The sequence below is a fragment of the Epinephelus lanceolatus genome, chromosome 10 (assembly GCF_041903045.1).
Source record: "Epinephelus lanceolatus isolate andai-2023 chromosome 10, ASM4190304v1, whole genome shotgun sequence".
Lineage (NCBI taxonomy): Eukaryota > Metazoa > Chordata > Actinopteri > Perciformes > Serranidae > Epinephelus > Epinephelus lanceolatus.
Window position 1 is genome coordinate 9236225 of NC_135743.1, and position 19836 is coordinate 9256060.

Below are 19836 nucleotides of genomic sequence, written 5' to 3' on the forward strand. Positions count from 1 at the left end.
CCTGAATGTTTTATGAACAGCCCTGGACTTCTCAGACTCTTTTATCGCTCAGAGGGAACTCATTCAGCGGCTCCTCCGGCAACAGCACAGCGTCTCTCCCTCTCCTCTCTCGCCGTGCGCACACGGGAGTCGGTGTTGTCAAGTGATTCTGTCATAAATCTTTGGTAATGTAAACCTACATGATCCCCGGCTTGTCCAAAAACTACACATACTGTATGTCAAAAATTCTCTCTCTTCTAATCGAGTAAGATGACAAAATGGATATCACTCCCATGTCTGTTGCTACATCTGAAGCCAGACAAAAACAGCCGCTTAGCTTGGCATAAAAACAACAAGTTGCATTTTTTTTACAGAGAGTTAGGCAAGAGACAGCTATATTGTGCATGCAGTAAATTAAATAATGTGTTTTTACTTACGGTGAATCCCAAACTTGGAATGCTGGCCACACTTGTTAATAACCAAAACCATGATGAGGAGAAAAGTGCAGGCAAACACAGCAAGACCCACAGCCACAGACACCTGTTCAAACAAAGACAGGTTTGCAGTTACACTCATCAACATCACTGATACTCATTACATATTTGCACTGAATGATGACAGGCAGACGTACCACAAACACTGGACTCTCTGCATTCTCTGTGACGTCCATGTCGGATTTGTTTGTAGGAACTGAAAGGCAGCAGTGAGATTTGTTAAAGGCTTAAAAAAGACTTCCCACAAAGTCCATGCAGTGTTGAGGAAACATGCAAAGTAAAAATCAATCCAGGACTTACTTGGATTGGGATCAGGAACTAGTGGGAGGGAAGCAAGAACACAAACACATTTATGGATACATGTTACAGAGAACCAAAGATGCAGGCTGTGCATTCAAAGGGTGCACTGGCTATTCTGCAACATATCAAACCTTCACACATCCTGTTTCAATACTAAACTTTAATCTGATGATGACTGTGAGGACACCACAAGTCTGTTGGTCCATTCACAATTCTCTCCCTCCCACTCCCACTGCTTCCTCTAATCAGCTGACTATGGGTGTTCACTCCCCGAGTTATCCAATCAAACTTCGCTGCTATCTCCATCAGCCAATCAGGATGCCACTGCCAAATTATAAATCTGCTCTTTCCTCTGCTGCTGTCAGCTATCATTTTAGGCAGAATTGTCCCATCCTCCTCCACCCGTTCAGTTCCACCCATCATGTCCAGAGTCCAGGATGAGCTCAACAAAGACTCATTCCTTTCCTCATTCAGATCATCAGCACTTCTCCATCTTCTCCACATCCTCATTTCATCTTCACCACCTCTACCACCACCAGCATCTGGACCTGGGGGGTTCTAAGGGGTCTAATCGCCAAAGACTTTTCACATTTTTCATTCTTAAGTGCACATGCTAATAAATATTCTTTTCACTATGAAAATAAGTCTCTCCGATTGACCGAAAGCAGAGGTGGGTAGAGTAGCCAAATATTGTACTCAAGTAAGAGTACTGATACTTTAGAACAATATTACTCAAGTAAAAGTAAAAAGTAGTCATCCAAATAATTACTTGAGTAAGAGTAAAAGAGTATTTGGTGAAAAAACTACTCAAGTACTGAGTAACTGTTGAGTAACGTCTGATTTATTTTTAAAATAAGAACATGAACGTAATCAATCAAAAATAATAATCTGCAAATTCATGTATTTTAAACGATACCCCTTTAACTAAAACAAAAATAAATTAAATCTTTACAAACATAACATAAATCAAGGCACAAGAAACACAAATATATTCTTATATATACTGTACATATATATGTATATATATATATATATATATATATATATATATATATATATGTGTGTAATTATGTACTCAGAAATGGGTAGAGTAGCCAAATATTGTTCTCAAGTAAGAGTATTGTTGCTTTAAAACAATATAACTCAAGTAAAAGTAAAAAGTATTTTGCATTAAAACTACTCTGAAAAGTACAATTTATCAAAAAAGTTACTCAAGTAAATGTAACTGAGTAAATGAAACTAGTTACTACCCACCTCTGACCGGAAGTAGCACTTTTCACACTATCCGGCATCCACTGCCTCTTAATTTCTACAGAACAAACCTCTATGTTAACAATCATGCACCTTGTAAAGCCTTGCTCTACTAATGTACAATACATTACTTGGCAGTAGTCCACTCTCATGTCTGTGCAATACCTATGGAGCCAGACCTGGGAGCTGATTAGCTTTTTGCATCCCAGTTTATCAGTAAAATATTACTTTTGTAGATGTAGAAAATGTTTTGCAAATATAAATACTTAATACACTTGGATGAAAGCAGTTTGTGTGCTGTGTTCTAGCTGTTCCTCACAGCTCCATATTCACATCTAAAAATGTTTAAATCTATTTAAAAAACTATTAAACTATCATACTAAACACTGATTGATTCAACTGACTTTAAAGCAGAATATGACATGTGGATGTGAATGTAAACCTGTTTAGAACCCAATTATGTTACAAACAAAAAAACTGTAACGGTGGATTTCTCCTCGAAATGCACTCATAAGTTTTTTTTATTACGATACTTTATTGTGTTATTTTTAATGTCCATTACAGCAGAAAAAAGAATCTTAACAGTCAATAAATAGTCTTAACCGGCCCTTTTTTTTTTTTTTTAAACAAATAAAAATTAATTTATATCTTTACCGTAAAACTTCAATTAAAAACCTAGTCCCAATTAAACGCCCAGTCCCTTTCACTAGCCGGTGTGGTTTCACATTTTGACAAATAAAGGCCTGTCTCAAATAGAGGCCTGGTCTGGTTACCAAGCGGTTCATTTTTTAATAGAAGTTTTTCGGATTATGTGTCTATTCCTTGATTAGCCTGCAAGTTATTAATATTCTTTTAGTCCGTAATGGTCCTCGGATAAAAAGAATCAAAAGGGTTTTTCATAAAAAATGAATTTAAGTTGTGAGTATTGTTTTAACAGGTTAAAGTGGTGTTGTGTTGGTATGCCTGGGGTCGTAATCCTCAAGTACGCTCTCTGATGCTCTGTCTGTCTGAGCTAGATCAAATGAATGATTCATACTTGATATGTTATCTGAAGCCCGATTTTTATACCCTGGAAATCCAGAGTTCTCGCTAGAGCACAATTTGAATTTGCTCAGCGAGTCACTCTGGCAATCAGTAATGATGTTCATTACCCATGCCGTTGGAGCCGAGCTGCACCAATCACATCGGTGTATCTGATATAGGCGGGCCAGAGGCGAGCTAAACAGATGACGACAGCGCTGCGACGACGAAGTTCAGAATCAGGCAGCAAACATTGCAAGATGGCTACGGATGAACACCAGCTGTTTGAAACGGCTTTGGCAGCTACAATGAACGAGTTAGACTTGACTTTTTCCTCTAAAAGAGGAACAGAAGACGGCGCTCAAATCTTTCCTTTGCAAGAAGGACATTTTTGCTGTTTTGCCGACCGGATACGGCAAGCGTCTAATCTACCAGTTAGCTCTGCTGGTAGCTAAGCTCTGGATATGTCACCCCGTGTATTGTTCTGATCGGTCGTAGTGTTATCCAGTTGCGTGCGGTGATATTTACAAATGCATGCTTGGTGCCGCCCCTCGAGTTGGGCCATTTTCATTACTCATAGCCAGACCCTAAATCTTTCTAGATTTGGGTCTGGATTTCCAGGCTACGATTTTTATACAAGTGATATTCAAACTGGTTTAAATAAACAATTTGATTATATTCCCGATCTTTGTTGAGCAACAGTTTTTTGTGAAAGAATTAAAGGTCTGTCCCAAATATAGGCCTGTTGATTTAATTGATTTTAGCAAATAATAGCCCAGGCTATTAATTGAAGTTTTATGGCAGTTAACTCATAGGAATGAATAAAGTGATGCTTTAGAAGACATAGCATATATATTTATTGTATATAAAATTGTATTTGTCATCACGACTCAAAATATCTTCAATTTCCGCAGTGAGTACATCCCAAAATACAAGTCTGTGCATTTAGGTGGAGTCAGATGGCAGTAAGCATAGATGTAGACGTCCTAGAAAAGTTATGTCCACTGGAATGGTTGGGGGATCTGAACGGGTTATGGTATGTTATGATATAACATAATGCCCCACATTGCTTGAGGGGGCACAAAATAGAAACTAATATTTAAGTAATTAATTAATATCTCCCTGTAAAACAATAACATTTCTGTTTTCATAAACGTTAAACAAACCAGATAAAGTGTGTCGTTTAGTGAGCTTTAGAGGGGGATGTTTTAACGTTGGACACAGTCAGACTAGTTGTTTCCCCCTGCTTCCAGTCTTTGTGCTAAGCTATGCTAAAATAATATGACATTCAGATATGAATATTAATATAGGAGGCACAAAATAGAAACTAATATTTACTGGAAGTACTGCAATGGTGAGTGGTGATTATGAGCGGTTATTAGTTTTGCACCACTTGCCGGCTGATTCAGAGTTAATCAGGAATGACTCATGAAGAAAGTAGTCAGTATGTGATTTACAGATCTCTAAGAACTAATCATCACGTAATGTTTCATTCATGTATATTTATATACTATATAGTCCTTGATGCAGACTTGTTTGAAACTACTGTCATTTACCATGTCATTCTTACTAATTACTTTGTAATGACGTAGTACTACAGGGACCTTATTGTGAAGTGTAGATTAATTAAGTCATTGTTTCAAAGCTGGATCAAGCTGTGTCAAAATCAAAAGATATTCAGATAGATTCTTCTTTTAGCCGCCCTAATGGCCTCCTCTGCTCATTATAGCATGCTGCTTGGAAAAAACATTCTGCAGCTCCAAAACAGTTTCAGGAACTCACCTGGAATTATCCCCTCAGGATCGAGCGGGTCGAAGGGATTGTCCATAAACTTCCCAGTGGCTGTGGCCTCGTCCCTTCCCAGCCTGTTCTGTGCGATCAGAGTGTAGTAGCCGTTGTCGATGTGGGTGGGCTTGTTGAGGAAGAGACATCCGTGTTTCACTGATCCGTCGCTCGAATCGGGGATGAGCTGGGTGTATCTGTAGACGCCCTCTATGAGTTCGTTGCCATTGTACCGCCAGGTGATGTTCGGTTCAGGGTTTCCATCCACAGCAAAGGGGAAACACCAGTGGTGCTGCTGCACGGCGTCCCTCAGGAAGAGGATTTTGACTGGGACTGTTGGGAGATGACAAATTTGGGAGTTCAGAGGTGGTTACAGAAGAAAGTAGAAAACTGGGAAAGTAAATGAGTAACGTGATCACGTGTATCCAGGCTGAAAGCATCACCTCTAGCTCCCTTAAGGTAATAAATGGTGTGCCCCAGGGTTTGTTCTTAGGACCACTCTTATTTACAACTTGTTGAAACCAACACATTCTCACTCCGACCTCGTCACGTATTGACGTCTGTTCATGGACTTTCCACATCCACATACAATGTTCAAGGTACCCTGGGTGTGCTGGTTGTTGATGTTGGGTTGGGTTTAGGCAACAAAAGCACGTGGTTAGGTTTAGGAAAAAAGAAGAACAGGGTTTGGCTTTAGAATCTTATGGGACGTGAACACCGCTCTCTTGGGTGAAAGTCAGCGTTGGACCCATCCAAAACCTCTCCCGCTCGCCCCACTTGGACTTTTGCCGCCTTAATTTTCGTCCTTGTCCTGCTGCATTTCCCCCTGACGCCACCGGGTTAGGGTTAGGCTTTTGATACTGTACAATAAACTTTTCAAGTCTGTCCATCCCTACACTTAATCAGCGTCATGTCTTTATTTATAAGGCTATTATTAACTTGTTTCTTTGTAACCTATATAACTTTATTCATCTGAAAAATAATGGAAGCTACCATCTACACTGTGACATATTTACAAGACCTTCTCTGTTCCCAAAGTTCATCTTAAAATGGGATTTAAGTATGCTGCCCCTGCAGCGTGTAATCTGCTACAGAGTGATTTGGGTCTTGGGTAGCTGGTCTCCTTAAATGTTTTCAAAAGCAGATTTAAAGAGTTGGAGGAAGATGCATCAAGCTGTAGATGCTCTGACTAAACATGTGCCTCGTTCTGATCCAGGATATGTTGACATGATTTGTTGGTATGCTGTGATTTCTGATTTTTTATCTATTTTCTTTTATGTCAGTAACCGTTACATGCTGTTTGTCTGCAACTTTGTTTGACATGCTGCTGCAACCTCAGTGAGCCTTTTCCTGGTTTAATACATTTTAAATTCAAAAATAAACTTTTTCCTTTGCAAGAAATGCTAAATTACAAGCTGTTAAACTGCTTCTTGGTATCTTTAAAATGGAATATCAACCAGGACAGTAAAGGAAAAGTTTATTTCTACACTCTCATGTCTGCATGGTGAATCTGAAGCTACAGTCAGCAGTCAGTTTAGCTTAGCATAAAGACTGGGGTGGATACAGCTAGCCCAGCCCTTTGCAAAGGGAACAACACCTCAAATTAATCTGCAACTATTTCAGTTGTTGATTAACTGTTTCAGGTGTTTCAAATGTCAAATATTCTCTGGTTCCAGCTTCTCTAATGTGAAGTTTTGCTGCTTCTCTCTTTATATATATATATATATATATATATAATTTTAGATTAAATTAATTTGGGTTTTGGGGTTGGTAGGACAAAAAGTAGATGTTTGAACACACTGCCTTGGGCTCCAGGAAACTGTCATTTTTTTCCACTAATTTTTGACATTACATAGACAAAATGATTGATCATTTACCTGAGAAAATAATCTGCTGATTGATCATTAATGTTAATTAATCATATGTTTTGAATGTAAAATCTTAACGTAATCTATAACTGTCAAAAAATGTAGTGGAGAAAAAAGTACAATATTTCCCTCTGATGAAGGGGGGAGGGTGGTGAATAATAGGGGGAGGCATGTCAAATAATTTGTTGAGCACTTAGGAGGTGTCACAGCTCCAGTTTCTTCGGTTATATATTTTATTTCATTAATTCAGGTTGTTTCGGGTTTTACTTTGAAACTCACATCTCCTCTCGTTTCAGATCACTTCACTTCCTGCCCCTGTGTGTTTTCCCTCCGTTTTGACGACGTCACCTGCATCTGATTGTCTGTCCCGCCCTGATTAGCCTCACCTGTGTCACCAGAGTATTTAGTGTGTCTTGTTTTCTCTCAGTGCCAGTTTGTCTTAGGTCCTTGTGTGTCTAGTGTTCCAGCATTTTGTTTCCCTCTGTCCTTTTCTTGTTTTGTTTTTTTTTTTTGGATTTAGCCTCTGACTCTGACTCTGCCTCATCCCTACTGGATTTGTTTGCCTCCACTAATAGTCCCTCTCTGTACCAAACCTACTTTTTTGACCAGTAAAGACTGTTATTTTACCCGAACTGTCTCCAGAGTGGTGCGTTTGAGACCACTCTCACATCGTTCGTCAGTTGTTTCAGGAGGGGCGTAGGGTTTTTATTTTAGCTTAGGGAAGGGACATGTAACTTTAAATGGTTGAAATGGGTTTGAAAGGGAAGTTTTCTCTAAAAATCACCAAAAATACTCCATTTATCATAACACAGAAACTGTAAAAACAGCAATTATCATTTAATTATTATGCTCGACAAAGGCTTCTGTCTGGTAACATAACCAAATCTGAGCTTCAAATAGTAATATCTTATTAAAATCACTTTATTCTACATGTCTCTTTAAAATGTCAAAAATAAACCAGTTGTACTAAACAGATTCTGTAAAAAACATTCTGTACTCCTGTATGAATGACAATAGGCTTTTTTCAACTCCGGTTTCATTTCAACTTTTATCTTTTAAACTTCAAAGAAGATGTTTTTAAAATCTAACGACGTCCACCATTCCAGGATATTGATATTATTCTGGGTGCTGCTGTCACTGCTGTGTATTTTTTAGTTGTTAAAACGGTCATTATATGCACATGTTGCAAATACCAGCTGTGTGCTGCTGTGGTGCACACATGAGGGAGTGTCTGTGATGTGTAGGCTTATTAAATTTGGTTGGTTTCAGGTGGCTGTCAGGCACCCACATTCTGCTAAAGTGAACACAGCTTCTGCGATGATGGTGATATGACTTGTGAGAAGGATTTGCATTTCGCTTAAGAAATTAGCTGTTTATTTTGATGGTTATGCTCCCTCTGTGCTGTTTGCTCATTGCAGCGGCCCCAACGCCTACATTTGGTGTGAATTTTTAAAAAAAAGAATTGGTGAGGGCCTATTTGTCACGCATTTTTCCCTAGTGGCTCAGAGAGAGTCAAGGAAAAATATTTGTAGCTTTAGGGAGGGTAAATAAACAGTCACACCCTCCTGAAGAATAAAGAACAGTCCTTACTTTTCACTACTAGTAATCGCCTGTGAGTCTAATTATTACAGAAATGCTCTTTTAAATGCATGTATGCTACTGCTGAATGTGCACCTTGATCAAGTGTAACTTAAAGTCAACATTTGGTGAGGACACACCCTGCAGGTTCCCCTCTGAGTTTCCATGAATCAATGTTCTCCATCTGTACTGCAAACCTGTTCTGACCTGCTATGAATAATGAATCCTGGTCGTCGTCGCGCCCCCGACCACAAAAGCTACCTGGAAGCTCCTCTGGATGTGAAGTTACAGGAAATGGCCTCATTTAGATCGAACACGACTCTCAAGTGCAGAGACCCCTCATACTGCACTGACAAGTCTGCTGCTCTTAACCCATGACCCAGCCTCACAAAGTGCTGCGCTAAGGGGGATACTGAGGCATTTGTCTTTTTATCTGGAGCTCACAGAAGTCCGTTGCAGTGAGTGAAAATTAGCGCTGTTATTCACATTAAACTAATCATCCATTAGCGACCCCTACTAAACTCACACGCGCTATTTCACGGCAGGGGTTAAAAGGAGGCCTGGAATTATCTTTAATGAGCCAGCTCAGTTCTGACTGAAGAATAAGACAATGAACATTTTGAGAAAATGTGGCAAATACACAAAATGATTCCCGGCATCAGTCCAGGCAGATTTATGGTGAAGTGGAACCTTTGCATTCAAAATATTAACTTATGTGATGGTGGGTATTAGTAAAAGTTACGCTCTGAATTCACACTTTAAAGGTGAAAAATGACATAGCAAAAACATGATTCAGAAAACCTGTTTTATGAAAGAGAAGCCAGAGCACCATGAATCAATGGCACAGAGAGCCACTCAGCAGTAAACACCCACTGTTCTGGGAGATAATTAAGAGTAATTAAAGGGCTAGCGGTTAACGAGTGTCCGTCCACCAGGGGGGCTGATGTTGATAGATTAGCTGCACTAACGCATTTACAGACTGCCAATCACTGCGGATGAAGCGGTTTTCCGGAGTAGGAGGGAAAAGTCCATTAGCACAGGCTCAAATCAGATCTTAGCACGGGTTATCAGCCCCATTTTCCTGACGTTCATTATCTGTCCCTTGATGCTCGTGCATTTGGCCTCAGCTGATTGGCGCCCCCGCTCTTTTTTGGCTTTGTTTTCTAATGAGTGTCACTGAGTTGGTGATATATGATATTGTTTGGCCAGTATTTTTTCTCAGTAATGTATCACTAATGCATCTGACTCTTGTTTTGTGTGGGACCGCTGGGTGCTGTCATTCCTCGGTGTTCCTCAACTTCCAGATGCACTAATGCATCTGAAAGGAGGAAACAACAGCAAACCTCCTGGGTCAAGCTGCTTCTGTAATTTAGAAGTACAGTGTACACGAGGTGAAGGAGTTCTTTAAGAGTGAAGAGAGGCAAGTTCACTTTCTTTTGTCCTCTTATTGTATTCCTGCATTAAATGACCAGCCATACCTGCAGCACTTCACTCATATTATTTTAACACTTCTCCCCAGTTGCCAGAGTGAGTGGCAGATGACAGAGAGCTCCATTAGAAGCATGGTGGGTACATGCTCGTATTTGTAGAGGGGGCATTTAGAAGAAATCAGTGCAGTGCATTTTTCTTTTCTCTGGCTGTCCACCCTGCCTGCACTAGAAAAATGGCCCCAGTGTGCTCTCGCCCTAACCTCCATTAAGCCCCGATGACTTGTATTGAGCCCGTGAGCTTTCAAGAGTGTGGTTTTCATTTTCCAGGCACTTACACTCAATGTCCAATTGCACCATCTCCTCCCCGGGCCCAGCTTGGTTCTCAGCCTCGCAGGTGAGGTTGTGCAGGTTGTCGTTGGAGGAAACGTTGGTGAGGAAAAGGACCAGCTCTAATGTGGAGCCCCAGATTCTCTTCTGTCAGCAGCCGACGGCGCAGACAAGAGCAGAGGAGGTTAATGCAGCTGGGTCACAACTACATATGGATCACTTAGACTTAGAACTATATAGGTTAGAGGGATGAAATGGGATCCAATTTACTACACTGTGGATCAATAGATTACACATGAACTTTATTTATACAGCTTTAAGCTACAGTTTATCTAAAGAGCTTTACAGCATGGTAAGAAGAGCAGAAAATAAAGCAAAGAGTGAAATAAAATTAAAATCACAACTTTTAGAAAACCTACACACAGACAAGTGGCCTCGGACAAACACACACACACACACACACACACACACACACACAGTCAGACAGTTAAGAGTTGGTGAAAGAGAGTGCATTTTTGAGCCGAAGCTTGAAAGCATCAATAAAATGAGATCAAATGGAAGAGGGGAAGGAATTACGTACTTTTTGGGGGAGGCTACTGAGCAAAAGCTATTGCCAAAAGATAAAGTCCTGAATCTAGAGACAAAGGAAAGACCTCAGGTCTCTGGCTGTGGAGTTCAGAAGTAAATGTAGGAGCAAGACCACTTAGTGCTTCTAGAACAATAATTAAATAATTCACAGGAAGCGAGTGGAGGGAAGGAAGAATTGGACTAATATTTTTGATCTCATCAGCCTTGCTACAACATTTTTGACTACAAAAGTTGACGGTGGGATAAAGACATCTGGTGATGTTCTATATTTTTCTTATTGTCCACAAATTAGCAGTTAGATTAGATGTGAAACACATTACCGGTACTATCTGTAGGGTTGCCACTGAGCTCTGACCAAGTGGTGCATTATCCTTCATGCAAGTATACATTTAAAGAAGAGAGGATTGCATTCAGAGATGGAACATTGATTGAAGTTTCCATGATCTTTTGTCTGGCAATCCACTTAACATATTTGGGTGTCTGGAAATGGAAAAGTCATACTAGCAAAGGACAGATGGGCAGAAACGTTTTGTGCATTGCCAGACAGATGATCAAGCATTAACATATTTTCAAGCTCACAGTTGCTTGATGATTTTATTTTAATTTCTGACAATAAATCCATTGAAAGAGTGTCCTCATACAAGTACTTGTGTATATGGATAGATGACAAGCTTTCATTTGACGTACATGTTACTGTAGTTAGGAAGTTTAAAGTGAAGCTTTTATTTTAGAGATAAATCTTGTTTTACTTTCAGTGCTAAGAAAAAAAACCTGTGGAAGCTATCTGATAGTGTTTTGAAGATCGAACTCCAATAAGCGAACAAATTAGGACACAGCCAGAATGAGTGTGCTGAGGATGCAGGAGAAAGTCTGCACCTGTCACAAGTGGATTCAACATCTGGGAACATTTTAGAGAGTTTGACTGTCCCTTAAATTGAATGAGGCCGTGCTTAGCACAGATGGAGGCCGTGTGGACCCCCTCAAGGGCTCTTCCCCAGTGCTCCACCGTCACAGCCACCCCCAAATCAATCTCCCATATAGACTTCAGATATTTGAGTGATGGGTCTTAAGCATGTTTTTTTTTTAATGTTACATTTCTGAGTGCGATCCTCTGCTTTGAATGAACACACAACATCACAACCAGTGTGTGTTAGCCTGTGTCTTAGTAGTTTCTGCCTTCCTGACTCTGTGGCACTCAGCCCAAAACATTCCTACTGAAAACATAAGCTGTGTCTCAAATCACATACTTCTGTACTTACACTTAATATTTTGAGTGCATAAGTGCGTTCACACTGAGAAGTATGGAAAAATGCAGTGCACTATGAGTACCCGGATGGTGCACTCAAAATGGTCAAGAAGTTGAGTGTGGAACTATGGACACTTCCCGCCCTCAATGGTCGCCATCTAGGCTACGTGGCAGAAGGGGAGGGACCACTTTTCAAACTGGAAATGGCGGCCGAGGACTGTGTGACCGTGAACGTCACTGCATTGTACAAATACATGTGTTTTTGCACAAAGCACCACTATACTGTTGTCGGGTATAAGCCAGCAGTATGTTTATTGGGTTAATTTACGATAATGCAGAGGCTAATGCTAGTTTGCTAAGTAGCTAATTTGCGGTCATCATTTACAGTAAGTGCACAACGGCCGTGTTTGGTTTGAGACAACACTACCCTGTCGAAATTTGTGCACTACCCCAATAAGTACATAGTGCATATAGTATACTACATGGAAGTGTACTAATGGATGTACGTGATTTGAGACACAGCATGGGTTTTGGAATGCACAGCATGTTTCTGTTGCCAGTATTAAGTCACCTCGGCAACTCCTGTACCAAAATTTCCGTGTCTTTCCTTCTTCAAAAAAGTATTTAATTTGTCTTTTTGAAAATATATGGTATCTATGATATCTGACTCTGCACCTTTATTTTTAATACAGCTAAAAAATTTTTTAAAAAAGGCCGACTTTAGGAGTTGTTGTCCCTGGCACTCCAGTGGGAATTTCATTTTTCCGATTTTTCCGACGCCACATGAATGCAGCGCATGACCGGACTTTCAAGTGCAGGCAGGCGCGTGCGCTTTTTCCTTCTGAGTTGCTAGCTAAGTTTAACCGTCTTCTGTCTGAATTAGCTAACACGGGGTGAAAGTACAAGTCGGACGCAGTAAATAAGGAGGAAGACTAGAGGAAGAATCTTGTCACGTCATTGTACTTCGGGAATACGTTGGATTTTGACGTATTCGAACGCGTTGGAGTTTTTGGATGTTGGATGTTTCATGTCGGCTACAATGGATTCTCTGATGGATGTAACGTTTAACTGACAGCCGTTGGCTGAAAACGTCACTGGTAAGTTCCATATTATTTATTTCTTCTTGACATAGATGCTGTTGTTTGTTGTTGTTTGTGTCGCAGACCGTGCTTGCACACTTGGTTGTCGTTGTCTTGTGTGGCCACTTTATTAGGTACACCTGTTCAACTGCTCCTTAACACAAACAGCTAATCAGCCAATCACGTGGCAGCAACTTGTTGCATTTAGTAATGTAGACATGGTAAAGACTACCTGCTCAAGTTCAAACTGAGCATCAGAATGGGGAAGAAAGGTGATTTAAGTGACTTTGAACGTGGCATGGTTGTTGGTGCCAGATGGGCTGTATTTCAGATTTTCATGCACAACCATCTCTAGGGTTTACAGAGGATGGTCCCAAAAAGAGATACTAACCAGTGAGCTAAAATGCCTTGTTGATGCCAGAGGTCAGAGGTCAGAGGATAATGGTCAGACTGGTTCAATATGATAGAAAGGCAACATGAAGTCAAATAACCACTGGTTCCAACCAAGGTGTGCAGAAGACCATCTCTGAAGCAACAACACGTCCAACCTTGAAGCAGATGGGCTACAGCAGCAGAAGACCACACCAGGTGCTACTCCTGTCAGCTAACAACAGGAAACTGAGGCTACAATTCACACAGGCTCACCAAAACTGGACAACAGAAGATTGGAAAAACGTTGCCTGGTCTGATGAGTCTGGATTTCTGCTGCCACATTCAGATGGTAGGGTCAGAATTTGGTGTAAACAACATGAAAGCATGGATCCATCCTGCCTTGTATCAACGCTTCAGGCTGCTGCTGGTGGTGTAATGGTGTGGGGGAGATTTTCTTAGTACCAACTGAGCATGGTTTAAACACCACAGGCTACCTGAGTATTGTTGCTGAGCGTGTCCATCCCTTTATGACCACAGTGTACCCATCTTCTGATGGCTACTTCCAGCAGGATAACGCACCATGTCACAAAGCTCAAATCATCTCAAACTGGTTTCTTGAATATGACAATGAGTTCACTGTACTCCAATGGCGTCCATAGTCACTAGATCTCAATCCAATAGAGCACCTTTGGGATGTGGTGGAACGGGAGATTCTCATCATGGATGTGCAGCCAACAAATCTGCAGCAACTGTGTGATGTCATCATGTCAATATGGACCAAAATCTCTACAGAATGTTTCCAGCACCTTGTTGGATTTATGCCACAAAACATTAAGGCAGCTCTGAAGGCAAAAAAGGTCCGACCTGGTATCAGCAAGGTGTACCTAATAAAGTGGCTGTTGAGTGTATGGTTTGACTGTGGAGGCTACAGCAGTGGTTCTCAACCAGGCGACTGGTGAAATCCTTTGAGGGAGCTCCAGGAGGTCCCCAGAAAAATTGGGAATATTTTATTTTCATATTTGACTGACTGTAGAAGTGAGCCCAGTGTGAGTAAGAGTCACAAAAATGACTATTCTAATCATTATTTATTTCATTTACAATTATCTTCTCAACTATACATGACAACTAGCTACAGAATTCTGGTCTGAATAATATCTAACATAAAAAATCTTTTCAGATGGAGGTCCCTGAAGCAAAATCTTTTTAAATGGTTGTCCATAACCTAATCTGTATCAATTCAAGGGAGCTTGGCATGAGAGTTTGGGAACCACGCAGCTACAGTATATGGCTATGTGGCTGTATGGGCATTCATTATCGCTGAATGTCAAACAGTGTATTTATTTCTAAAGTTGCTTAACTGTGCTGGTAGTTTAGTCTGCCTTACATTTTTATCCTTTCTCTGAGTGAAGTTTAAGCAAAGTATTGGTAAAATCCATGGTGTGGGCCATGGTTTTGAAATAGCCTATCAGCAATTGTGCTGCTTAAATATCAGCAGGTCACCATTTAATGATAAATCCAAGGCATTGTCCATGGTGCTCAAGAGCGCCTCATTGTAGGGCTGCACAATATGTCCTTTTTCTTTTTCTTTCTTTTTCAAACATTATTTTTAAAGCTTTTTTGCCTTTTAATTATTGTGAAGCTGAAGAGTGAAAGGAAAGGAGGGGAGACATGCAGCAAAGGGCCACTGGTTTGAATTGAACCCGGGCCCCTGCAAAGGACCAATCGGGAACCGCCGCACCTGATAAATGAAGCCAACACAGAGGTGCCATTCTTTGAATGACCACTTGAGGCTGGCTCCAGAAGCCAGTCAGTTCCCATAGACACCTATGTTAAAATGCCCCATTTACAGTAGAAGTAAACCTGTTTACAGCCTGGTACCAAAAACAGTTTTGCTCTCTGTAGCTAATTTTGACCTTCATGACAACAACCGTAGGGTGAAATTTTTAATTACTCACACATTTACATTTAATTAAAGCATTGAGTTAGATAGTATGAAGGGCGGGCTGCTTTGATTAACAGGCTGTCTGCTGATAGTGTCCTTGGCTTCTCAATCAGATTCACCCTCGCTAGGCCTGTCGCGATATACAGTAAAACGGTTAATTGCATGGTAAATTTAAAGGGAGACGGTAACTTTTCCGGCTGCGATTAATTGCCATATTCATACGTGTTTGTTTTCCTCGTCTCTCTCCACCAAAGGGACTGGACAACAAGAGTGAATACGACCAACTTAACTGCACACCTGAGAGTGAGAGACTGACAGTCTATTTTTTTTTTTTGTATTTATAAGGTCTTTATTTATTTATTTTGATATTTTTACGTGTTATTTCGGATATTTAAATTTTCTTTTTTTGCATTCCTAAATATTCTTATTAAATAAATGTTTATTTCTCTTTAAAAGGGTGTACTTGCATCAATATGCCTTTATTATTATATAAGTTTAAAAAATGGTCTAAAAACAGCAAAATTACAACAATAATAAAAATGGTCTTAAAAGCACAATATTACACAATATTATCGCTTATCGCAATAATTTCTGACGCAATTAATTGCCCAGCAAAATCTGTTATCGTGACAGGCCTACCCCTCGCTCCGTTACAGGTTCACCCTCTCTTTCAGATGAGGTCACTTCAGACTCTTTAAAAACCAAGATGGCTGAAATGCCGAACTTGAGACTTCAAAATGGGAGTCAATAAACCAATGGGTGACATCACAGTAGCTACGTCCATTATTTTATAGGCTATGCAAAGGACTCAGCCTATATGGGGCCTGCTGAACAAAACTTGTAGCTATCATTAACATTTGTTTGCCACAGATCTTATTTTCTGCAGTAATCCAAAATCCAATGGAGAAATCCCATAGGCTCGACGAGAGAGCCAGTGCGATGCTAACATCCGGCCTACAGAAAAACACCATCTCTGGGGCACTCTATTGTAATCTGCATTTCTCTCCATTCTGCTCTTCCATCTCCGTAAGTTCTCACTGTCTTGCATCTCCATACAGCTCTTTGGTTGTATAAGGCCCCACTACAGGGCCTCACACCCTCTGCAACCAAACCGTGACATTTATGTACCGTTACGCCCCTTTTATATGGCCCGATATTACAAACCCCAAATTTGCCTCAAAGACTTTAGAGCATCCTCTTGTTTTCGACCCTCGATTCGTTTCAGGAAAAACTACTCAAACAGAAGAAGCCTCAGGAAGAGAATGGATGAGATATCCCTTTTCCAGCATAGACAGACAATCGATGTTGTGTATACAAAAAAAACAAAAAATACTTTTCTTAATATCCGTGTGGTTTATACACACACACACACACTGAAAAATCTTAACTACCTCGGTAAAGACGCGAGAGTAGAGCTCATCAGTTCGCCATCTCACACTGGGAGTGGGACTTCCTGTCACTTGACAGGTAAATGTCAGGTTGCCTCCTTCTTGAATCTTTGAATCTTTGGAGGCGATGATAGTCACCTCAGGCAGACCTGGGAGCAGCAGAGGAAACGGCATGAGCACAGGTCACTAATGTGGTGGTACAAGTGAGTGAAGAGCAGAAATAACACAGGGCAAAAACTCTCTCATATGTTTCCTGGCAACAAGATGTTCCTGCTCTGTGCGATTAAAACAACAATGCTGAGCCAGTTTCTTCCCTGCATGTCACTGCACCTGCTTGTTGAAGACGTTAATATGAAGAATAGGAACAAGAAATGGTTTTTATTTTTCCTTTAAAGCCAATTTGATGAGGCTGCGTCATTTCAAATATTCATCACATCACATGCACCTTACAATAATATAATTAAAGATCCCCTCCAGGTGTGTTTTAAGATACAGAAAAATACTGAATAATAATTTGCGTCTAATGTTTTTCCACAAAAAATATCCCAATTTGAATTTGTGCTAGAAATGACATCTGCTACTTATTCCTCAAAAATTCCTCCTGAAAAATTCAGAATGTACAAAATGTTTTCATTAGATGTATTTATCATTTGAGCGTGTTGCACTTCCTACTGTAAACATGCATTACTAACAACAATATATAGCATCACAAGACAGTGCAAACATGGAGTTCAGATATCACTTACTGCAGTTATCTATCACCAAAGAACTGAGGGGTACTTCTTGATCATCGGAGAAACAGGACAACATTTGGTTGTCCAGGTCACCGCGTTCATTCCGCTGCCACTGCTGGAGCCAGTGGAGGTCACATGAGCAAACGAGAGGGTTGTCCCTCAAAACCCTGAAGAGAAAAAGGGAGGAAATATCATCTCCACTATCTACAAATTCAGTTTTTAATGTCTTTAATTTGTCTGACAAAAAAGCACAACAAATACAAGAGCTTCAACCATCAAACATTATAAATAAGAATTCCACAGTACAACTAATGAATTAGTTATTTTGTGGCAGACTCTTTATGTAACAGGTTAAGCATTATTGACTCATTATATTGTAGCACATAATGAGTTTTTTACTAAGGGTGGCACATACTCTCTCTTTTTTAAACTACTAATTTTTATATAATTAGAAACATACAGTTTTGATTTAATATGTCCTTGATGAATTTCACCTTTAGATAGAAAATTACTTTTCATACCCTCTAACTTTAGATATCTTTAATAATGAATCAGCTTTCAAAAACCCCACGAGCCTGAAAACCACTGAAAAGAGTGCTGTCCATCAATCAGTGAAAGTCAACAGTTTTTTTTTTTACAATAGGCCACCTAACTAAGTATGTTCACCTGTTAATTAACCTCTGTGAAAATTATGGTGAAAGCACAATGCTATAAGACCACGAAAACACTGGAAGGTCTCCAATTTTTTTTTTAGTTTTGTATTTTAACTTATCTTTTGTGTTTTATCTTCCATCTTTGTACTTTACAGTAAGTGCACAGAATAATGACATTTGAAAGAGACAAAAGCCTCTCTTTGTTTTGTTGTGGTAATACTGTTGCCCTTGGTGAATTGAGAGAAAGCAGCAGAGAGAACTGTAGGTTATCAAATTGTGTTTACTAACTTCAGCCAGACTGTGATGTAGGTTTGATTTCAGACCAGATCTTTTCAAGTTCAAACCAGCTGTACTCCCCCTATGGCTGTATGAGTACGATAGTTAGCTCACTAATGCACATGCTATACCATTTAAAGCTGGGCATACACTGTACTTTGGTGGGCGTCGTTTGCCATGCATTGCACTGGGGGAGCGAGGTTCGATCATAGCCAAATCAACTGCTCCCACCCAGCTGTCAGACATTCGGATGAATTTCTGACATTTGATTATGACATAAGATTTTGGTCTCCAGTGTCAGGCTCTCTTGTGCAGTTAAAGCAGAGACACAAGTAAACTCTTAAGATTTTTTTTTAAACTGTGCCTGCATGAAGAATGCATGAATTGTCCATCCATCCATTTTCATCCGCCAGGTTGCGGGGGCAGCAGGCCAAGCAAAGCACCTAGACGTTCCTTTCCCCAACAATGCTTACCAGCTCCTCCTGGGGGACCCCAAGGTGTTCCCAGGCCAGATGAGATATGTTATCCCTCCAGTGTGTTCTGGGTCTGCCCTGGGGCCTCCTACCAGGGGTACATGCCCGAAACACCTCTAACAGGAGGCGCCCAGGAGGCATTCTGATCAGATGCCCGAACCACCTCAACTGACGCCTTTCAACGTGAAGGAACAGTGGCTCTACTCCAAGCTCCCTCCTGATGTTCAACATCTTACCCTGAGCCCAGCCACCCCACGGAAAAATAATTTTGGCCGCTTGTAGCCGCAGTCTCATTCTTTCGGTTATTACCCATAGCGCATGACCATAGGCGAGGGTTGGGACGTAGATGGACCAGTATATTGCAAGCTTTTCCTTCCGGCTCAGCGCCCAGCATCCACATCAATGCAGAAACCACACCAAACCAAAGTTCGAGCATCTTGGGGCTTGCTCACAAAGCATTGTGTGGATGGAAAATAAGGAGGTCAGGTTGGTTGAGCAGTGGCAACAACATTTACATGCCTGTTTAATGTTTCCTCCTCCTATCATGACTGATATGACCGAGAGAAATGTTGGCAACAAGCGGCAACTCCTGGGGCTGAAAAATGAAGCCAGCACGGAAGTGCCAAAAACTGCAGTTCACTGAATGACCACTTGAGGCTGGCTCCGGAAGCCACTCAGTCCCCACAGACCCCCATGTTAAAATGCCCAACTTTACAGAAGAAATAAACATGTTAACAGCCTGGTTCAAAAAAACAATTTTGGTCTCTATAGCCAATTTCCTCCTTCATGACACCTGTGTAAGGTGTTAATTTTCAAATAACTCAACTGTTTACATTTTATTAAAGCTTAAAGCTACGCAAAATTAAGGGAGGGCTGCTTTGAGTAACAGGCCGTCTGCTGAAAGTGTCCTCAGCTTTTCAGCCAGATCCACCCCTCATTCCTCCACAGCCTCTTGCCCAATTAAGGTCACTTTTGGCTCCAAAAAACAAGATGGTGATGGCCAAAATGCCGAACTCAAGGCTTTAATATGGGAGTCCACAAACCAAGTGATGACAT

General features: G+C 40.6%; 1 protein-coding gene across 2 annotated transcripts in view; it reads right to left on the bottom strand.

Moving 5' to 3' along the window:
* Positions 1-19836, bottom strand: part of ntrk1 (neurotrophic tyrosine kinase, receptor, type 1) — a 72506-nt gene that overhangs the window by 23513 nt on the left and 29157 nt on the right. For both annotated transcript variants that reach the window (XM_033640321.2, XM_033640322.2), the window contains exons 6-12: positions 17391-17545; positions 16648-16793; positions 10038-10176; positions 4827-5159; positions 774-791; positions 611-669; positions 417-519 (exon numbers count right to left, since the gene is read on the bottom strand). In XM_033640321.2, coding sequence (XP_033496212.1) covers positions 417-519; positions 611-669; positions 774-791; positions 4827-5159; positions 10038-10176; positions 16648-16793; positions 17391-17545 — 953 coding nt within the window. The remainder of the gene's footprint in view (positions 1-416; positions 520-610; positions 670-773; positions 792-4826; positions 5160-10037; positions 10177-16647; positions 16794-17390; positions 17546-19836) is intronic.